At 39.0% G+C, this 23,638-nt stretch overlaps 2 protein-coding genes across 2 annotated transcripts in view; both read right to left on the reverse strand.

Annotated features, from left to right (window-relative positions):
- LOC128467684 (putative neural-cadherin 2) overlaps nt 1-23,638 on the reverse strand; it is a 267,631-nt gene that overhangs the window by 126,693 nt on the left and 117,300 nt on the right. The gene's annotated exons all lie outside the window — the stretch shown is intronic.
- On the reverse strand, nt 8,847-9,828 carry LOC128467683 (olfactory receptor 478-like). Its single transcript, XM_053449361.1, has one exon. The coding sequence runs from the start codon at nt 9,826-9,828 to the stop codon at nt 8,884-8,886; it is 945 nt and encodes a 314-aa protein (XP_053305336.1). The 3' UTR covers nt 8,847-8,883.

Here is a 23,638-nt window from a genome sequence, read left to right on the forward strand (position 1 = left end):
TGGCATCAGGGAGGGGGCCCCCGAGTGGCATCAGGGAGGGGGCCCCCGAGTGGAATCCGGGAGGGGCCCCCGAGTGGCATCAGGGAGGGGCCCCCGAGTGGCATCAGGGAGGGGCCCCCGAGAGGAAATCAGGAAGCTGTGGGAGGGGCCCCCCACAGTGGCAGTCTGGCAGCTGTGAGGGAGCCCCCAGAGTGGCAGTCTGGAAGCTGTGAGGGGGCCCCCAGAGTGGCAGTCTCGAAGTTGTGAGAGGCCCCAATGGCAGTCTGGCAGCTGTGGGGGGCCCCAGTGGCAGTCTGGCAGCTGGGGGGGAAGTGGCAGTTGTAGGGGGGCCCCGAGTGAGAACAGGAACTTGTGGGAAGGGGCCCCCGAGTGGAAATCAGGCATGTGTGGGGGGCCGAGGGGAAGTTTGGCAGCTGTGGTGGGGGCGCCGAGGGGAAGTTTGGCAGCTGTGGTGGGGGCCCCGAGTGGCTGTCTGGCAGCTGTGGTGGGGGCCCCGAGGGGCAGTCTGGCAGCTGTGGGAGGAGAGCCCTGAATGGCCGTCTGGCAGCTGTGTGAGCTTTACAGAAAAGCGTCTCCTCCTGTTACGTGACAATTAAAGAAAGGTTCGCTACGTATTTTGTACGTTTGTACGTCTTAATAATGCTTGATTAAAAAAAAAAGTTTTTACAACTGCGAAAATAACGTTTTCATTTTATTATCTAATTTATTTTTAAGATAAAATAAACACGTACCTTTTTTTCTCAATTCTCCGTTTATTAAAAGGTATAAAAGCAAAATACAGACATGTCAGCAGTAGTATACAGACATACAATGGCAATGGTCTATGCACAGTCAATGGCATCAGGCCGATATCAAAAGAGAGGCAAGTACAAGTACAGCCAAGTATAAGTGTCACATTACAGCGTATAACACGTGCCCCAGTACACATAAGAAGCGCGACCAGGTATTGTATCGGAAAAATACAATACAACAGACGAGAAAGTCACCAGCGCCTACAAAGGTACATAGGCGGTGTGCAAACATGACATTTGAGTAACAGATAGGAGAATGAGCACGTAACTCAAATACAAACCAAAACGGAGAAAACAATAAAAGACAAAAGAAAAGGGGAAGGGCTATCCGGCGGAGAACCAGAAGATGAAGGAGCAGAACACATGTCCTAAAAAAGGACACACACAGAAGACTCGTAAGGTAAGCGTCACAAGGCACGGTAAGGTAAGGTAAGCGGTCCAAACCAAACTGTATGTATGGAGATTATAAAAACATAACATGCGAGAGACCCAAGGAAACATAGTACGTAAAGTAAGGTTAACAAAACCTAATCCAGGGAGCAACCCCCTAGCATGGCAGTAAAGGAAGAGGAGGCCAGAAAAGAAGTCCACGGCAACCACTTCAACCCATTTTTATACGCCGAACCCCTCGAGGAGTGCACTAGCTCCTCCATATGCTGAATGAAATTCACCCGACTCAACCATGCAGAAATCGGGGGGGCCTTAGCCTGCTTCCAGAATCTAGGGATCACAGACTTCGCAGCATTAAGGAGATGGATAGAGAGGGAACGTTTATATGCTCCAATGGGGGAATCATTGACATGGAGAAGTACACTAGCGGGAGTAAAAGTGAAATCGGTAACTTCCACATGTTTTATAATCCGAATAATAACCTCCCAGAAGGGCCTCACCAAAGGACACTCCCACCACAAATGAAGGTAAGTCCCCTCAGGGGAGCCGCACCTCCAACAATCAGGTGGAACCTGCGGTAAAAAACGGTGGAGCACCGCTGGGACCCTATACCAACGTGTCAGCAATTTATAGGCGGACTCCTGCACCCTGCTGGAGGTAGAGCAACAATGGGTCAAAGCAATAGCCTTATCCCATTCAGCCGCCTCCATCGTCAAACCCAGGTCGCCCTCCCAGAGACTTAAATAATATGGCTTAGTGGAGGTTTGAGCATCTATAAAGATTTTATACAGCCGGGACAGGAGATGAGAGGAGCTGGCGGGATCGTCACATATGAGTTCGAAAGGTGTCAGAGGCCTATCCATCGAGCCAAGCGGGGCGACAGAGGAAACAAAATGCTTAAGCTGGTGATAGAGAAAGTGAAGCCTAAAGGTCGGATGCACGTCCCGCACGAGGTCCGCCAGGGGAAGAAAGCGCCCCCCCCGCAATAGTCTAGAAACCCTAAGGACCCTGTCACCTGGTAAAAGAAACGGGCGGGTAACCGTACCAGTCATTGCAGCTGGGAAGGCTGGGTTAAAGGACAGTGGTAGGAGAGGACTAAGAAAGGCAGTGAGATTGTATTTACGCTGCGCTCGTTTCAGAACCGTGAGGGTGGGTCCTATGGTGGGATGCGGACGCACAAGAGGGACCCAAAACTTCTCCGCCACCCAAGGCACGACCGAGATGGGAATATCAAAGAAAGAGGCCTCCAGCTGCACCCAGAGCGCAGGGGCACCATGCGTCCATTCCACCACCCTCCGCAAGTGCGAGGATACCCAGTACCCCTCTATATCCGGCAAGCCCATACCTCCCGCAGATTTAAACCTAGTCAAGTAGTGATACGCCAATCTGGGCGATGTGTCGGACCATATATACCTGGCGAAGGTCCTGCGGCAAGACTTAAAAAAGGCCCTCGGAACAAAAATGGGGAGAGATTGGATCAAATACAATAAACGCGGTAGAATATTCATTTTAAGGACCCCCATCTTACCGAACCACGAGATATGTTTATAGGACCATTTCCGCAAGTCCGCGGAGCATGAGGTCAAAAGAGGCATAAAATTGTGAGTAAACAGGTCAGCGGGGTCCGCTGTGATATTAATCCCCAAATACTTAATGCGGTCGGCCGACCAGCGGAATGGATGGCTATGGGCGAGGAGGGAGCTAAGGGCGGGAGGGACGTTAATACCAAGAATTTCTGATTTCTGCAAATTAATTTTATAATTGGAAATTGAAGAAAAAATGTCAAGTTCGGAGATGACCTGAGTAATGGAAACGCCAGGATCAGTGACAGAACACAACATATCATCGGCATAAATAGCCAGTTTGTGCTCCGTCCCCCGTACTGTGACCCCCTTAATCAAGGAATTAAAACGTATGGCATTAGCCAGTGGCTCTAACGTAAGAATAAACAGGAGAGGGGACAAGGGGCATCCCTGCCGCGTGCCATTGGAGAGCATGATCGTGTCCGACAAGGTCCCATTAACACGGACCCGTGCCGAAGAGCGTGTGTACAGAGCCCTAATCTGTTGAATAAAGCCGGGACCAAGTCCCACAGCCTCAAGGAGTTTGAACAAAAACGGCCAAGATACTCTATCGAACGCTTTTTCAGCGTCCATAGAGATCAGCAATAGGGGAGTGTCCTGATGCCTAGCCAAAGTAATTAGATTCAGAATTTTAATGACATTGTCTCTAGCCTCCCGCCCAGGCACGAACCCTACCTGATCCTTGTGTATCAGTTTAGGAATAAACGGTTGCAGCCTCAAAGCAAGGACCTTCGCCAGGAGCTTCAAGTCGGTGTTAATGAGTGAGATTGGCCTGTAACTGCTACAGAGCTCAGGATCCTTCCCCGGCTTTGGAAGAACCGTGACGTGTGCAGTGTTAGACTGGAAGTCCAGGGGGGTACCTCCGGCCATCGCACCAAAAAGAGAAATCAAGCGTGGCCCGAGAACGGGCAAAAATTTCTGGTAATAAAGGGGAGTGAACCCATCCGGGCCAGGACACTTCCCCCTTGGCATGGACTTGAGTGCGCCAGATAACTCCTCCAGCGTTATAGGAGCGTCCAAGTCAAGTTGCGCGTCCCGCGGGAGTTTACAACGAAGATGTTTCGCCAAGTAGGCGTCGGAAAGATCAGCCAGGGACGCGTGCGTGGCCTGATCGGGAGGCAAATTATAGAGAGTAGTGTAAAAATCATGAAAGCATTTCGCAATCTCACTAGTTTCATGGTGGAGGACGCCCCCGGAGTCCCGCACCTTAGGAATAAAGGTGGCGGTCCTCTTTGCCCGCAATGCCCGAGCTAGTAACTTCCCAGGCTAACACGTACCTTTTAACCTCACATTCGGCACCCTCTCCTCGCCGGCATTCATTTATCACAGCACCGCAGCACGTCAATGAACGCCGGGACAGCTGCCAAACCACAACCAATCAATACTCCGGGACAGCTGCCAAACCACAACAAGAACACTGGGACAGCTGCCAAACCACAACCAATCAATACGCCGGGACTGCTGCCAATCCACAACAAGAACACTGGGACTGCTGCCGAACCACAACCCATCAATACGACACCGGGACTGCTGCCTAACCACAACAAGCACGCTGGGGCAGCCGCTAAACCGTCAGTTACAACAAGAATATATATATATACCTAGCGAGCGGGACTCAGCTCCCTATTCAAGGCAAAAGTCAATTTAAAACTTTATTTAAACAAATTGAATTAAATTGAGTTTAGCTTTTTTTCTTTTCTCTATTTGAGCCATTTTTCCTGATATTCTGTCTGAAGTACACCTGCTCTTGACAACTATGCTCTAATTTGATCTACTGATAAGAACATACTACCACCCAGGGAGCAGGACTAGCCCCCCTCCAAGATCTTCATCAAGAATATGATGAGCATTTTTTTTAAGCTCGACACTTTAATGCCTGCCGACAGCCTGATCTGGCCTCTGTCAACAGGAGCCACGGGCATCGCTGTCTGCGTGCTGACAGATACGTGGTTGCAGGAGGGAACCTGACATGTATAAACATGGTTTAAACACATTTTAAATATTAAAATAATTGATTATTGTAAAATAAGTCAGCCAAATTAAGATTGTGCCCTTTTAATGCACAAGCAAGTCAGTTTAAAGGGAAACTCCCATCATGTTTTTTATTTGTTGTGTGTTAGCTGCCCCAATTAAATTGTACAGCTCTCTGTAATTTGTTGGAGTTTAATAAATAAAAGGTAATTATGATAATTCTGGGCAGTGATTTTACATTCTAGATCGATAGATAGTGCTAAAAAATTTAGTTTGCCAAATAACTCTTTTGTTTGTGACAAATATTCCAAAAATATTTTACCTGGCAACAATGATATTACTGCAGCTGTGCAGTAGAAATGTTTGTGTAAGTGGAACTGCACCTTTAATGCAATCCAGATTCTATGCAAGTATTCTGGCAGTTCAGTTGCTGCGGAACTTCATGCAAAGGAATAACTAGAAAGCAGATTGTCCCCCTTTGCAGTAAATTTATACCAGTGGAATAAAACTCCTACTATGCTCTGCCAGATTATGTGTGGCTAGCTCTTTGTAAGTGGTAAGCGTTTAGCAGAAGCTTATGTTGTCAAATTCAGGATGTAATAAGGTAATTTAAAATCCTATTTTTTTTTTTTTATTTCCTTTTGTGTGCCAACCCAGATTTGCCTTATACCCACTATATGCCACTCTGCCTCCCTCATATGCCACTCTGCCACCCATATATGCCTCTTGACCCCCTATATGCCACTCTGCCCCCAGATTTTCCTTTTAACCCCCTATGTGTCATTCTGCCTCCCTGATATTCCTTTTAACCCCCTATATGTCACTTTGCCTCATTGATATTCCTTTTACCCCCCTATATGCCACTCTGCCTCACTGATATTCATTTTAACCCCCTATATGCCACTCTGTGTCCCTGACATTCTTTTTAACCCCCTATATGCCACTCTGCCTCCAGAAAGCCCTTATACCCCCCATATGCCACTCTTACCCTCCCCCGACTTACCAGTGCTTCCCTAAACTTGTCCCCTGTGCTTTATATTCCTTGGTGTTTAGTGGTGGCAGCCTGTGGAGGTCTGTGCAATGCTCGCAGACAAACTCCACTGCTGCTGCTGGCACTTCCGCCGGGGGTTCTAGGAATGAGCACCGGAAGGTCATGTGACGCCGGCACTCCGTCATAGAAGCCCCGGCAGAAGTGCCAGCAGCAGCAGAGTTTGTTTGCGTGCATCGCACAGACCTCCACAGGCTGCCGGAGAGGAGGATTCGGGTCCCTTGCAGCGCTGCGGGGGATCTGGATCTTAGTCTTGTAGTCAGACCTCTATTTGAGGTCTGATTAGAATATGACCTCGAATATAAGACGATGGTTATTTTTCAGAGCAAATAATGCAGTTTGGTAAATTATGGAAAGATTGGACTGTATATTTTTTTTCATTACTTAAAATATTTAAAATATATTATTCCTGTGTAACAGAGAGAAATTAAAAAAAAGTTTTCATAACAGTTTATACTGCTAGGGACTTCACTGTTCTAATTCAACTGAGTTCAGCAGCTACATAAATAGATTATTCTCATGGGTATAATTACAAAATGCATAGACACAGGAAGACTTCCTAGCACACTCAAAGCATTGAAGCTATTTATCTACTAAAGGGATTAATAATCATAACACATTCCCTGATGACATGTTATTTTAAGACAAACATACTCATTATCTTGATTTTTTATATATACAATTATAAATACAGAAATCAAATAATTTGTTTTCAATGTATTAATCTTAATTGCAAACATAACTGTAATATTAAAGTAATACAATTCAGGTTTCAGTTTGTATACAATGTATATGAATGCAGATACTTTTTGATTTGATAATGATATACAATATAATAAAATCATGTTTAAAGATTCTTAACAACACTTGTATGTTCCTAGCATAAATACACTGTATACTGTATACAAAAGTATTGGAACACACCTTTTAATTATTATTTTTTATTTTAAATTGCTGACATTGCTGAATAAATAAAAAGAAGAGGCCTAAACAGGAAACCTTTTAGTTTTCCATTTATAATATTATTATGAAATATACAAAAAACATACATTTAGAAGCATCTGTCCTCAGTTTCTGTTGAATTAGTATCTTCAAGACTTCTAGCAGTTCATTGTTCCGCATGGTTTATATAATAGGATTAACAAATGGGGTCATTAGAACGTATAGTAAAGATCAAAATTTATTTTCATTTATTGAATTTCTGTCAGGGGGCATGATATAAATAGCAATCATAGTTCCATAATACATGCAGACAATGGTAAAATGTGAGCTGCAGGTAGAGAATGCCTTTTGTCTCCCTGCGATGGAGGAAATCTTGAAATCCCAACTAGTTGGCTCACATTCATGTGGGAATTGTAGTTTTTGCAAATATCTACCTACTGTAAAAACATTTCAGAATCCCGTGGATGGCAGGAATTATGAAGTCAGACAATTCTGACTTCTATAGAGAAAACCATCCAGGAGTTCTGTAGACGGATATGCCAACATTTGGGGACTATTAGGAGGAAAGAAGAAACATCTCTGGCCCGTCATGTTAATATTTTCCATGGTGGAGATCTAGAGTCTCTGAGGTTTCGGGGTATCTCCCAACTTAAACTTGGTCCACGAAAAGGGAATCTGGATCGATTACTATTAAAAGAGGAAGTCAAGTGGATCTATAGACTCAAACGTCTGAGTCCTCTAGGCTTAAATGAAGGTTTTTCCTTCTCAGCCTATTTGTAGATTCAAAATAATAGGACTCTCTTTGATTTTTTATATTGATTATTTGATAATGATTTACTTACTTTATAGGGAGGTATGACTATATTATGGAGACTTATATTGTGATAGGGATATTTGGGAAGGGAATTATTCAATTGTGATGCGTATAACTGTGTATGGCGAATATGCTAAAATGATGCAAATTTGCACTGTTGTTTTTGGATATGGTGCCTTGATGGATTTTGGTATCCTTGGTGCGATTTGAACCCTGGCCCCCGGTGCTGCAGGGCAATACATGTAAGCCACTTAGCCACTGTGCTGCCCAGCAAGTTGCATTGTTGAACCGGGTGTAATGTGAGTAATAAGAATTACAACGGGTAGGAGATCCAGTAATAGGAGTGGTTCTGAGCGGCAACGAACATCAATGATTGGTGAGAATAACTGTCAGTCAATTTCTTTGATTGTTCACCTTTGGGAATTGGAGAGAACCGCTGCCCATCATGTGTATGGAATTCTATTGGACTAGGTGGGTGATGTCATGCTTAGTTACCTTTAAAGCAATTGGCTGGGTTTGGCCACACATCTAATATATATCAGTAGGTTAGTTAGCACAAAGAGAGACCAATCAGTGCACACCACAAAGGTGGACAACAGCACAGACACACTCGAGCACAATTTGTTTTTGAGAGCAAGCAGTTCCCCAAGGCAGTAGCATTTGAGTTAAAAAAACAGAGCAATCCCATTGATTCAGCTCATTGGTAAGCAATATAGCCATTAGAAATGAGATAGGTCTTACCAAACTTGAAGTACTTTGACGTAGTGGCGGGCTAAGCAATATATGGCTATATGCGATGGTTGTCTAACGCAGGCCCACAGCTTACCACTGTGGTGCCTGCACACTGCCTGAGGAAACTCCCAAGTTCCTGCTTCCCTGGACAACCCCTCTCCTTAGGTATGCTACTGGCGCTCCTCTATTTTTAAAATATTATGTCAGTAGTCTGGATTGACCAAGCTGAAAACAAGCACTAAAGCTATGTTCACTAAAAATGTTTCACTAAATTCACTGAAATGCATTACACCCTTTGTACTATATTCTCACCATACCAACAACAGCCATTTGCATGTGAGTCTCTCTGTAATTCTTTTGGAGACTGAAATTTGCTAATATTTGACTTAATGTGCTTGTGTAAGTTCCTTTATATTGTAAACCAAAAGGCTGCCAAGCATTTTTAGTTTGTAATTTTGTTTATGTCAACTTTTAGCACAATTTATGATAAAGTGATAATGCTAACATTCAAGAGAAAATAATACATACTTAGGCTTTACATTTTTTATGTTAATTCATTTTAGAGGAAATCTGTCTCCAAAAACATAATAGCCAAATTAACCTTGATTTTGTTTATGATTTACTTGTCCAGATGTCCGTATGAATGAATTTCTTCAAGACTCCCATGATCTCCTGGCTTCTTAGGCTGTAAATAATGGGATTGATCATAGGGGTCAACACAATATATAACAGAGATTTAAATTTGTTTTCATTTGATGAATTTTCTCCAGACGGTAGCACATATACAGCAACCAGTGTTCCATAGTACGTGCATACAACAGCTAAATGAGAGCTACAGGTAGAGAAGGCTTTCTTTCTTCCAGTGATAGAGGATATCTTTAGAATGGTGATAAAAATATAGATGTATGACACAGTAACAAGTACAAATGGAAAAAATATGAAGCACATTGATAGTAAAAAATCATACCAAGAGAGTATGGTAGTGTCAGAAGACGAAAGCTCAACAATCGGTGCAAAGTCACAAAACAAATGGTTAATGGTTTTTGAACCACAGAACTGCAATTGATACATCAGAATGATTTCACTTGAGATGAGAATAAATGCTCCAGCCCATGACATAATGACCAAACGTAGACATTGCTCAAAATTCATGAAGGACGTATAACGTAATGGATTGCATACTGCCAGATACCGGTCAAAGGACATAACCATGAGAATTAGGGATTGGGAAAATCCAGAGAAGCAATGAAAGTAATACTGGAATATACAAAGACATGGCACAACATGACTTCCTTCTCTCAATATGACATGTAGCAGGTTTGGTATAATATTTGATGTGGACAAGATGTCAGCAAAGGCCAAGTGCTTAAGGAAAAAATACATAGGGTGCTTGAGATAGTGGCTCACTGACACAAGCAGGATAATTACAAAATTTTCACTTAAAATCACAATGTAAACTATCAGGAAAACGACGAAGAGTAGAATCTTGTGGTTGTTCAGATTTTGGAATCCGAGAAGTAAAAATTCAGTGACAACTGTTTCATTAGCTTGGCACATTCTTATTGGAACTATATGCTTCCCAACACCTATAGAAATGTTAGAAAATGTTGTTAATAAACCAGCGATAGCAAAAATGGATGCTTTTTGTTGGACACAAAATTCTGTATTAATACTGCTAATAATATGAAAAAACCCCATTGCATTTGCAAGTGATTTACATAACCACTGCACCTGCACCTTTATCCAGGAAAAGAATTGTATTTGTAATTGCTATGGTCATATTGCAGTTAGTACGCCTATGTTTGCTGTAATTTTCCTGACCCAGCTTTGTTCATGACGTATTCTTCAACAAATCAAAACATTCGGCTCTTTTGGTCTATTTATTACAAGCTAATTTGTTGCAAAGACCAATATCTTTTTCACAACTGCTGATCTTCCAGAAATCTGTGTTATTTACCCACTTATATTTCTAACACGTAAAAACTCTTTCAGCAATATCTCTCGTCTAACCCTCCTAAAGTTGCTGCTATGTTTCCCTCTCTGTCCACAGACCAATTGTTTTCAGAAGAATAGGGCATTAAGTTTTCATATTATTATTGAATAAAAGAAAATCATTATTTTAAGCTGGTTTGCGTTCATGTAATAACACTTTTTATTGTTTTTGGAAGTGAAAATATGAATAAATATTTAATAGTTTTGAATATAATGATTTTGCAGTTTGTTGTAAACCAAGGTTGCCTGGTTTTAACAAATATAGTAGATTGCTAGAGAATTGCAGTTTCAGCTCATTCATTTCTCAATACATTAAGCTAACACATAACAATGTCAGGAAGTTCCCTGTGAACGCCTACAGCATCTAATATATACAAATGTTATAAATATACATTTTATCATAACAGTACATTACATTAAGTGAATAAAATGCATGTCCGCATATTAAAGCAACTAGGCTCCATAGTAATGAAAGAACTTTTACAAGGTGAAAACATTATATTTTATCATATAAGGAAAGAGATTATCAAGGAATCCTATATAAAATTTAATCTGCAAAGAATTAAAAAATCACAGAGATTCTGCATGATGCATTTTTATGAGCCCTCAAGCAAAAATCTGATGTTTTAAATACACATAGAATATTATAGGGATGGAATGTATATAATTGATCAGCCTCACAAGCCCACAAACCACTCTCTCTCCCTCTCTTACACAATACTAGTACACATTGCAAATAAAATAGGAATTTATGTTCTTACGTTATTTAACAAATTTAAAAGGAACATTTTTATTCATTTTGGTAAGTATTTTAATCAAATCGTTCAGATTGCTGTACAAGCTGAACGTTGACATTTTTTGATAATGAAATATCATTCTCTGTAATCTCTAGACAAAATGAATACTTGTTATAGTATTACATGTTCTCATCCTTGTGCTCTACAAACAATTAATATATATTGCAACAATGCATTTTCATTTCTTTTAAATCATATGTTCATTTATTTCAAAAGGACTTTAAAATAAAATGTATTCTTGCATAGCAAAATAACAATTACTGGGTTTTTAATATAGTTATTACTTTCTTGAGATTTGTCAACTAGGTTATTATTCTTGCCTATTAATAAGAGTCTTTATGGGACGTTGTAGCAAAATGCTTCTTACATATTTTTTCCCCTTAATATAAGAAAATTGAAGTGCCACCAGCTTCCTTGTACCTTGAAAAGTGTTTCTATGTGAAATACCCTACAGTTCCCATAATCTGACATATTACAGTTTGTCACTGTTTTTACCCAGTGGGTCTATCCAAACCCAGCCACAAGAAATGTGTGAGCAGTGTTTGAAAAGAAAGAACTTGCTACTTTCTAAAACGACCTGTCTGCATGCACAGCCACTGTGCAATACTGTCAAACAGACATCAGGAGGCAGCCACTAGAAAGGTAACAAGTTCTTTTATCACTGCTTTTGTAGCTAATACATCTTTATGATCAGAAACAAACACTTAAAAAAAAACTTACCACTTTCAAGTTGACAGTTGCTGTCCAGTCATGTACGTATATTAATATAAATTGTAGTCATCTACTAAATGTAGATATATAAGTAAATTCAGAATTTATAGCTTAAATTTCTATAAGTTGTGGGTGTCTTAAAACAATGAAATACTATTTACAGTGAGGATCTGAATCAGTTGGGTATTTGAGCTTAATGTCATCCTTTTATTAAAAGATGCACCAAAATATATATTATATTAAATGTCACTAATAATGTACTATGTCTGCTGTTGTAGTAACAATCTGTGATGGTCTGCAAGGCTCAAGTTAGGTGTGTATGATGTGTGTTTCAATATTTATATTGTTTACACCCCAGAGAGTTAAACCCGTGTGGGTTCTTACATCTTTACAAAGATGCACATGGATCCCTTGAGGAAAAAAATAATCACCACAAAAGTAGCCTGGGAACGCCAGGTCCAAGTCAGGTTGTACCTAATTTTAGTTATATGTTCAAGATAATCTTTTTGGGCGAACTGAGAAATAGAAAACTGATACAATTAGTTAATTACAGATCACACGTTTAGCCTATTATTTGACATTTGTCGACCTATTACAACAAAAGAATCCTCAGAAGGCTGGCCCACGCAGTCCCCAGTACCCGCCACACTTTAAATATAACCAGCTTACTTTGCCAGACATCAGTCCATTTCCCAAAGTATTTGTATAAAGAAACACACCAACAAATTAAAGCAATTACTAAAAATACATGCAGTACTAAAAATAAACTTTACTCTTAAACAGCCACAAACAGCCAAAGATAGAACAAATACATAACATTATGTCAATACAGTGCCCTCTACTAATATTGGTAAATATGAGCAAAGAAGGCTGTAATAAATTGTCTTGAGTGTTTAACCGTTTGATCATTATCTAATCTAAAAAAATAACAACTGTTAAATTTATGTCCATTCCACCATCAGGACAACAATTAAGAAGTTCCAGTAAACGCACAGTGAAGAGGATGGTTTGAGCGGCCAAAAAATCTCTACGCTGGAGAATCCCAAAAGTAAGTTGCGTCTTGGGGTCAAAAAGTATCCAAAACTACAATACGATGTCACCTACATCACCACAAGTTGTTTGGAAGGTTTTCAAGTAGAAAGACTCTCATCAGAAAACAAACTCAACCGCCTTCAGTTTGCCAGACACTACTGGAACTTCAAATGAGATCTGGTTCTATGACCAGATGAAACCAAAATTAAGTTTTTTGGCAATAAACACCAGAGGTGGGCTTGGGGGTACCCATTTGGAAAAGTACCTCATGCCCATGGTTAAATATGGTGGCTCTTTAATGTTTTGGGGATGTTTTTCTGCCAGAGGACTTGGATGTTTTGATAGGATATATAATATCATGCCTCTGCTAGAAAGCTTAAAATAGGTCAGGGTTGGATCTTCCAGCAGGACAATGACCAGAACATACATAAACATCTACACAAAAATGGGTTAATAACCACCAAATCAAGGTCCTACCATGGCCATCCGAGTCCCCGACTTGAACCCTTCAGAAAATCTGTGGGGTGAACTGAAGAGCAGAGTCCACCAGCATTGACCTTGGAATTTGAAGGATCTGGAGTGATTCTGTATGGATGAATGGTCTCAGGTCACTTGCTATGTATTCTCCAGCCTCATAAGGCATTATAGGAGAAGACTCAGAGCTGTTTTCTCGGCAAAGGGAGGTAGCAAGGTAGTCAAGCATTGACTAAATGGGTGCCAATAATTGTGCCACACATATATGATTTTTTTTTGGCTAAACCTGTGTTGTTTGCAATTGTTTGATATCCTCAAGAGCAGAGTATTTGTGTGCATTTTTGGGGAAAAAAATCAAAAGATTAAACAATAAAGACAATTTTTCACACCCTTCTTTGTTCAATTACCAAATGTGTCAATATTAGTGGAGGGAACTGTAATTGTTTTTTTTTTGGTTTTAGCAACAAAAAAAATAATCAGATGGTTATAAGATTACTTTTCAAAATTTGCATGAAAATCATTTTTTCTAAATAATGCTTGGGTTCCTTTATGGTGACAGTATGACATTGTATATACCTAAGTAGTCCAGTGGATATATAAAGGTATTTGAAATCCATTTGGTAAAGTCATATCAATTTCCTTACTATCAATTGAATTTGCATACTTTCATACACAGCGTAGTTCAAAGGTATTATTATAAATTACTCAGAGGCAATACTTGTCTACTCTAATAACTGTTTCCCAATTAGCATTTCATGATCCCTAAATCTGTAATACATAATCCATATAACAGAAGATTTTCCTCGGCTTCTACTCATCTACTCAGTCTCATACCTGGAGCACTTGGAAGGAGGATACTGCTTGAGTTCAAACCTGTCCTTATACTTCATCAAGTATTCATCCACCCAGATATTCCTTCTTGTTGTATAGGCATGTACAAACCTGGCAGCAAGGTGGATAATCAATAGGAGGGTTTTATACAGCCTGTCAAAATAGGGGTGCTCCAGCTGTTGTCGCTAAAATGCATGAAATGAAGGATAATTTTATACCTTTGCCTAGCCATAGACTTTCAATATGGGGAACTACAGATAGGGCTAGTGCTCCAGGAGGAGTGGATGGATGGCTTTTTAATTATGTACATTAACATTGTGAGTGCCCAGAATTCAAGAAATTTTGGCACATCAATGGGAGTGCATGGTTACTTTGCCAAAAATTAATTTGGGCTAGCAGCATGGAACTGCTGGGCGTAAGGCTAATATTTGGAGACAATGTCCTTGAAGATATCATCTCCCGGAAAAAGTTGCAAGTGGGTAAATACTGTTACATCAATATTGATTGCAGTAAAAGGAGGGACAGCTATAATGATAAGGTCCTCACTCACTCCTCAGCAGCAGCCACAGAAAAATTACTAGTTGTATATATGAATCCGACACTGAGTCAGCGACCTTAGAATCTTTTTTTTTTAATTAAAGTATACAAATCTTTCCATAATATATAATAAATTACAGTAAAATTTTCCAAAGTTCCATATTAATAAAAGAAAATACATTAATTTAGTATATAAATCTTTCCATAATTTATACTAATTTGCCACAGTACATTATTAATAATAAAGAATACAATAATTTAGCGGCCTTAGAATCTGAAGGCATAAGTCTCCTTAGCTCACATCATACTAAAAAAACTCTTCACAGTGCCTACTTAGGCAAAGCATTCTAGAGGTTTACAGCATTCATTTATTTAGTTTAAGTTGAAACTCCACTGATTAACGTAAAGTGTGACTTCTTGTTATTTCCTCTTTCTGTGGGTTATGGTTTCCCATGGAATGTATTTATGTGGATTTATAATGTCTCTTTTGATAACACTCTGTAAAGAGCAAGACATATCAGACAGAATACCATAATAACAGCCTCTTTACAATCTACCAATCTGCAACCCTTGTTACCCCATAAACGTCACTAAAGGTAGCGATAAATAAAAAAGAGATATAGGCTACAAAATATTCCCTCACTCCTGCCTCTTGTACAATGGAGGTGACAGTGTTAAAAAAATATAATTGTTTAATATAATTAAAACAATCCCAACCTTCACTCTCCCACCTCTAAGTCCCCTAGGTAAGGGGAGATGGAGTTCATCAAAGCATCTTTTGGATCCCAGGAGCGTGGACAGTTAAAACCTTGATAATCAAAGGGTGCAAAACCTGTGAGAATAAAAAGGTCTAAACTTACCTTTTAGGATCCCTTTAGCAGTGATTAGCAACACCATAGAGTCCTAATCTTTGGCTCAGGAAGAGTCTAATAAAATATAAAATTACTAAAAATAATCCTCGCTGCTCCCAATGGCAGTAGGCTATAAAATGGATGCTGGTTGTGCAAATGCTTACAGTGCTGTGAAAAAGTTTTTGCCCCTTTCCGATATCTTATATTTTTGCTTTTTTGTCACACTTAAGTGTTTTAGATCTTCAAACTAATTTTAATATAAGACTAGGACAATGTAAGTAAACACAATATGTTGTTTTTTAAATTAACATGTCATTTATTGAAGGTAAAGAGTTAATCAAAACCTATATCACCCATGTGAAAAAGTAATTGCTTCCCTAAACCTACAACGGTAATCACTGAGTCTTTAAAACAAATTGTAAAAGGGGGTCAAGCCAAACAGGAACAAAAGTCAGAAGCAAGGACAAGGAGAAGCAACTCACCAAGTAAACCAAAGGCAAGAAGTGGCATCAGTCTTTATGGGGCATTTCTGGGTCCACCACAGGTCACAGCTGCATAAATTGTAACCTGTAGCATCACCGATGCCGTGAACGCTCTTTGCGAGGAGGATCTAACTGTAGCCTATTTGCGGGCAGAAGCACCGAATCCAGCAGAACATCACTGGATGGCGGTTGTGAAAGTAAGTTCTGACTAAGGGGGCAATTACATTTTCACCCAGATCCAGGTAGGGTTGGATAGTCTTTTTCGTTCTGAACATGAACCATAATTTAACCCCTTAAGGACAATGGGCGGTCCCAAAACCCATTGAAAACAATGCAATTTGAGCCCGTACATGTATGGGCTTTGTCATTAAGGGGTTAAAAACTGCATTTTGTGTTTACTCTGGCTATCTTTGTCTAATATTAAAATTTGTTTAATGATTTGTCACACTTAAATGTTTCAAATAAGTATACCCAGGATGTACTCAGGTACAATAAAAACAGTAGGACCTCTACTTCACTGGGCATCAACTATAACAATAATCCAGATATTCTAAATCATAATTATTATTATTGTTTTATATAATGACATCATATTCCGTAGCGCTGTACAATGGGTGGACAGGACACAACAAGTAGTATATAACAGAATAATTTGACTTACAGAAACAACAGGTCAGGAGGGCCCTGCTCAAACCAGCTTAAAATCATTGTTATGTAACTCAATATGTGGACTTTTATTTGTTATTTGTTATGTATAATTTGTGTGCAAATTGTAGCTATTTGGGCAGACTAGATTGGCTGAATGGTTCTTATCTGCCGCCACGTTCTATGTTTCTATTTGTTTCCATTTTTCGGGTAATGTTTCAAAGGTAATTTCTTTCCAAAATCTAATAAATAGTTGGCGTGAATCCTGCATTTCTGTCAAATTGGGTGGATATGCATAATCTGGTTGATTGGCTAATATGTCTAGACACCAATAGATCAAACGTGACAGACTTGGCAGTAAATGGATGACTCACAGGTGCAACCTGGTGATTATTGTAATATTTGTAATACTTAATGAAGCAAAGCTAATGACTTGTTTATCACATAGTATGGTTTTGGTTTCAGATTACATGAAACTCATTACATACCAGGAGCTTGAATTAAACATGAAAGTGTATATTGGATAATTGAAGCTATTTTGGCTTAGAAGTAAGATTGCAGAGAAGTGTGACTGTAGTCCAAAAAAATGCAAAAATGAGGCCTGCACATAAAATATAAATACAAATCTAGGTGTGCTGCCAAAATGTCCAGTAATACATGCAAGGACTCATTGTACAGACAGCAAACACACGCTGCAAATGTTACTTAAAAGTACCTGTCTGAAGCGTAAATATTGGGGATTCCATCACACTAAATGGCCACATATTGTTTTTCCCACCACAATGTCAAGACATGTGAATGCTAGACTAATATCAGAGTGATTTGTGTGGGTTGGAGGTCTTTTGAGCTTAGATAGTTGCATGTGGGGATTTGTCTTTGGTTCGAGATGGGGTGCTGGAAGGTTGAGTTTTAAGATATGGAAAATTTAGCAAGCTAGTGTGCTGTAAAAGACGATGATATAATTAGCATATTAAGTATCACATGAGAATGAAAAGCACAACCTAGGCTAAATAGCAGAAGTGGCTTAATAAAGTGTTTTTATTAAGCCACTTCTATTTAGCCTAGGTTGTGCTTTTCATACTCATGTGACACTTCAGTGGCGTCACAACCCGAGTGCGGTTAAAGGGGGTGACACCACACCAGGCAGGGAACTCTATGAGGCTAGGTTTCCACTTGGGTTTTTGTCCTGCGTTTTTTTCTTGATGAAAAACGCCAGGAAAAACGCCAAGAAAACTGCCACTGCAGTTTTTTCTGGCGTTTTAGCCTTTCTGTGGAAATAGCTTTTTTTGACCATAGGCAGTTTTTCCAGCCTTTACAAGTTAGAAGTTTCACCCAGCTAAAAGGGATTCGGATAAATGGCAAGTATCTGCCCCTCCTGATGTCATTTCCTTGGTAGAGTTCTACTTAAACGCCCCGGCGGACCCTTTTGTCTCTTTTCTGTGGTTTGTAAGGCATGCTTTATTCCGAATGTCTGCTCCTCTAGGAAGATTGGCCCCAAATGATGGTGCAAATTGTTTGCTGTTGCTTTTGGCACGCAGGATCCAGTCGGGTATGTTTGTTTGTAATGGCATGTTTGTTCCCAATGGTGTAAAATTCAATACGAACTTTGTTTTGTGTGAAACTGTTTGTTTCCAGCCTATTTCTTGTAGGACACACAGATACTGGGTCCATCCTCTGCATTGTAACTATGGAAAAAAACGCCATAAAAAACGCCAAGGCAAAAAACCCACATGGCTTTTTCATGGCGTTTTTTCTCTCCCATTGACTTCTATTGGAGAAAAACGCCAAGATTTCCTTGCAAAAAACGCCAGAGTGTCAACATGCTGCTATTCTGAAAAACTGCCACAGAGCCCAAAAAAGCAGAAAAACGCCAAAGAGGACTGAAAAAACGCCAAACAAAAAAACGCCAAGTGGATATGGCATTCTGCGATTTCCTATTGAAGAACAGCTAACATCTGGCTGCAGCGCTTTTTCACAAAAAACCGCCGTGTGGCTGAATTGGCGTTTTTATGGGCGTTTTTAGCAAAAAAAAAACCAAGTGGAAACCTAGCCTGAGAGTGTAATCTGCCTGGGATAACCCTACTATAGCGCGGCCGCAGCGGTGCAACCGGAGCGGAGGGGGCAGACCTGGCACTGGCAGATCATCACTGGAGGGGCGGAGGAGGAATTACGGCACCACACACGTCGAGGGGGTGACACCAACCCTAGTGACGCCACTGTGGCACTTAATCTGCTAATTATATTATTTTTTATCTGATGCTTGTTAATAAATAATCTGTTGATTAAAGATATTGGTCTCAAATTCACAAACCCTACTCTTGATGCATCATAACAATCCTTACATGGCTGTATTACCTACTATGTAGCTGAATCAGTGGTCTTGCATTATTATTAATCCACTGGGAATCTCCTGCATTTTCAAGGCCTCTCTGGATATCATTATTGAGGCATATGTGTGTTAGGTGGGGTGACCATTAGTCTGGACATACCTTAAAATATACACAAAAATTCAAAAAGGGAAGCACATGAAATGACTAATATGTAAGTACAACAGAACAAATAACCAACACAGATGCAGAAAATGCACATTGAAAATGCAATTTAGATAACTGTATGGCTATATATCACTTATCTTGGCACTACTATACGATTCCTCACAGGGCACCCTCTTATAAAGTTAGCCAGTTAAAGAGGACGTCGCCTCAAAAGGGAATGAGATAATAATCCTTCATTGCTTCATTGTTTTAATCAGTTTGTACTCAGGTCCTAGATGAAAGAGCACCCCAGGCAAGAAACCCCTTTGTCTCCTCACACCAGTACACTCCATATCGTTTTAATACTTTTAGAATGACAATGAATGAATGGCTCTCTTTTGCATGTCCTACACACATACAAAGGATTCTGATGTACCCCTGACTAATAGCAAATTGACATTGAAACATTGAGGGTAGTTTATGGGGTTACAGGTGCCCCCTGACCCAGGCAATGAAGGCAGCTGCCTGGCTTACCTGGCACTAAACCGCCCTGCTTGTACTCTGTTCAGTTGATTTCAATTGGAATTCTTTCCTGCCAGTAGCTTCTACCTCAGGTAAATGCTTCTTTAATTTTTGAAGAATACATATTAAATTGGGTGCCCTCAGTAATGGTAAACTGTGCCTTAACATGAAGTCTCTCAATGAATATTCATTCATTGGTATGTTATGCATTAAGGTTCACAGGCTTAGTGATGACACCGAGTAAATATCTCTATATATATATATATATATATATATATATATCATGTATGTTAGCTATGCCGCCTAAATAATGAACACTATGGTAGGTATGTGAAAAATGATTGATGTAATTACCTTAATGGTTTAACTAACTAATTACTTACACAAGACAAAACAAAAAAATACTTAATAGATCTACCTTCACACTGCAGTTATAGCTGCCCAAGTAGTAAAAATTAGATTTTTAGACCAGGGATGCACTACGCCTTGCATTGATGACTTAAGTACCTGGAGGTCCCAGGAGGGTCTGGATTAACCCACTCGAAACTGTTACTTTATTCATTGTTTCTGATGGTGGGAGCATTGAGTGCTGGCAGAGACTGTTAAACCAAAATGTAAGCCTTCTCTGTTATTTTGTTGTACCTGGCTTTTATGCTGAGGTCCATTACACAAGATAAGTCAGCAGGAATTCTGTGTATTGTTGCCTGAAAACATATATATTTTTTTAAAATTTAATTAAGTGCCTATGCCCAAACTGGGTTATTCAAAAAGTGTGGCCTGTTCGTGGCCTCGAGTTGTGCACCACTGATTGTAGGAAAGATTGTAGTACACCATAATGTGTTATATATATAGTAAATATGACTTCTTTTAAATATTCTTTTAAATATGCACTTTTATAAAATATATACTGATACAAATACATGGAAATCCACTAAAATGGTCAATTATATTTCCATTTATATCCTTAAAGCAGTAAAAGTAATTATTGATCTGATAACAATATTCAGTAAGCAGTTTACCTGTCCTAATTCACAAGGGAACCATGTATGTTCTAATTTTCTATACAATAATATAAGTAATTGTGTTTACCAAGATATCCTCATTGGATTAATTAGAAACCTTCCTATCTTTAATACCAAGAGATTACACTGCGCAATGTGTAGAACATTAATGATAAAAAGCCCCAAGGACTTGTTTGTATTTCCCATGAATACATTTGTGTTTAGTAATTGGGTCTTCTGTAATGTAAACAATCCAATTTGTAAAGATTTACATGTAGCTAGATCCTTATAATCCCTTTAATTGTTTTATTGACATTCACTAAGTAATTTCCATTTTATGGCAATGACAATTATTATTTTAGCAAAGAACTATATAAATTTTGGCGCATGGAATATTGGAAGGTTTTGTTTTTTTGAAACTGTGAGATTAAAAGTATCCTAGCACATATGATCGTCTATAATGTCTCCCAAACTAGAAGTAGACTGACCATTGCTAGTTGCTAATTAGCCACTGAACTATCATTCAAATGCAGTTCAGGATTCTGTAACTTTGTAACTGTTGTCTAAATGAAGCATACAATGTTCGTCAGTGTTTAATTAAGAAAGAGCTCCAGGTATGAATACAGTTGGAGTTGTGGATTAAGTACACAAATTACACAAGCAAACAAGGCATTTATTGCCCCCCACTAGTATAATATTTCTCCATTGTTGAAAAATCTCATATCATTATCTCCTTTTAGTGCTTTTACAAAAACAAAAAAACATACAGGACATATGGTTATTAATGGCCATTAGCGCATTCTTACTGGCCTTTACTTCCAAAATACAGTAATTTTGGTAAATCTTGCAGTTTATGTAGCCTTTTTTTTATGCCCTAGACAGGTAGTTTGCCTAGATATGTTTTATATGGAAGAATGCTTTGATGCCAGACTTCCTGCTAAACCTACTATTATAGCAAGTTATGGAAACAAAACTTGAATTTCCTGTAGGTTTACCAATATTGTAAGTGAGATGTCAACATCTGTGTCCCAAAATAGTGCTTTCTTAATTGCAAAATACAGTAGTATGCTAGGAAAGAGGTTTTTTTGGTTGATAGTGTTTTGGACATCATGGAGTGCATGGCTCCCCTAATATGAATCCTACACTGTGCCAGAGGTAAGTGAATGGATGGTGAGGAAGAAAAAAAGAATGGGAAGGCAGCAAAGAACACCTAGTGAGGGCTGTTTCCAAACAACCCTGGAGTGGTACTGCAACAATTTGTCTAGTAGGTCTTAGCACCACAAACAATTTTATTAATATATATATATATTTATATATATATATATATAGTACAGTAGATATAGTATGTTTAATGGAAATTAATATTCTTAAAGAAGGTGCTGTAATTTGAAATGCTGCAATTTTATTAACAATAGATATAGTACAGTAGATATAGGATATTTAATGGGAATTAATTTGAAATCGTATTTTCTATTTACAGATTTTTTATATAAAAGATGTGCAACATACAATAAATATAGGATCTTAAATACAGTTTAAAAGTCCATTTTTCGTATTTACATAGATTCTTCAATATGTATAGGTTGTAAGATGTGTGGTAATTCTTTCCATCAAAATTCAAAACCGAAAACCATTTTCTCGGCTCACAACACGTGTAATCCACAGCCTCAGCGTTGCCCACTCGGCACTTCAACTCGGCACTTCAACTCGGCACTTCAACTCGGCACTTGGTTTTTTTTTTAGCTATTTTTATTGTTTTCCATATTTTTTAAAATATTTTACTAATCATATTGTGATTAGGAAGCTGGGCTCCATTGACTTGCATGGTTGTCAGAGATCGCCCTCGTTTTTGCAATTTTTGTTAAAAATAAAGTTTGTACAAAAACGAATGCACAATTCTAATAAGCAATATAACATGCTTCAACAGGTAGAGGTGTTTAAATTACTTCATGGCACTAATGTTGCTAGTAGAAAAAAACCTACCTATTATACTTGTCTCTAAATACCGTTCATTTAGTAAAAAAGATGAAATAGGTGACTATGTAAATGAATGAAAGATTAAAAGTTGTAAAACTTGGCAATATAAGATTCACCTCCAGTGCTTGTATGTGGGTTGGGAAAGCTCACTGATGAATATAATGATATAATTTATCCAATAAAAGCACAGGTGTGCCAGATCTGGCACACCACATTGTATATGATGCCCGCAGCTAGCAACCATTATCTGATGTGTTTTGTCCATCAGGACATGTTCATTGTTAATACTATGATGCATGTATGAGTTTTTATGTTTTGGAGTAGGTTAAAGAGCCAACAATGTCCCTTACACAACAGTTTTTATTTTTTATTTTAAACCCCCAAATATGTAATTATTTTAATTTTTTTAACAAATCTTCAGAGGCTCTTTAGAAGCCTTAATTCAGAGACCTTAGGTCGGCGTCGGAGCAAAAAAAAAACCCAAAAAACAAAAAGAAATCCCTGATGGTAACTGGCATTTTTGTTGGAAGTTTCTGGACTAATCCCAGAAACCATATCTGTATAAAACATCTGGTGCTTGAAAGGTAAGAAAGAACATATATTGGAATATGGAGTCAAGACAAGGAATTAATTACCCACCTAATAAAGGAATGCAGTCCTAAAAATTGCGTAACAAAATTAGAGATTACTATACACTTCACACTCAGAAATGGATAGGCTAACGCCACAGAAAGGGAATGCCAAAACCTCTGACTGATAGTTGGGAAACCTATGTATAGGAAACCAACTTCCCGCTCATATGCAATATTATGTCCCCGGTCATTAAGTGATGACTCTGCAAAGAATTTATATTACATTCCTATTCCATAATGGATGAATTATTTTAAACCAGTAAGTCAAAAGGTTGAATTCAATTATTGATTTAAATCAGGTTTTTTTCATTGGTACCCTTTTCATTTATTTCTTAAACAACAAATCTGACCTTTAAACCTCGTCAATTTACAATTGTTTTATTAAACCATGCCATTTTAGAAGACATGT

Source organism: Spea bombifrons, chromosome 10 (genome assembly GCF_027358695.1).
Source record: "Spea bombifrons isolate aSpeBom1 chromosome 10, aSpeBom1.2.pri, whole genome shotgun sequence".
NCBI lineage: Eukaryota > Metazoa > Chordata > Amphibia > Anura > Pelobatidae > Spea > Spea bombifrons.

What these genes read in the sequence shown, in the direction of transcription:
- LOC128467683 (XM_053449361.1), bottom strand. Translation starts at nt 9,828, where the DNA reads ATGTGCCAAGCTAATGAAACAGTTGTCACTGAATTTTTACTTCTCGGA.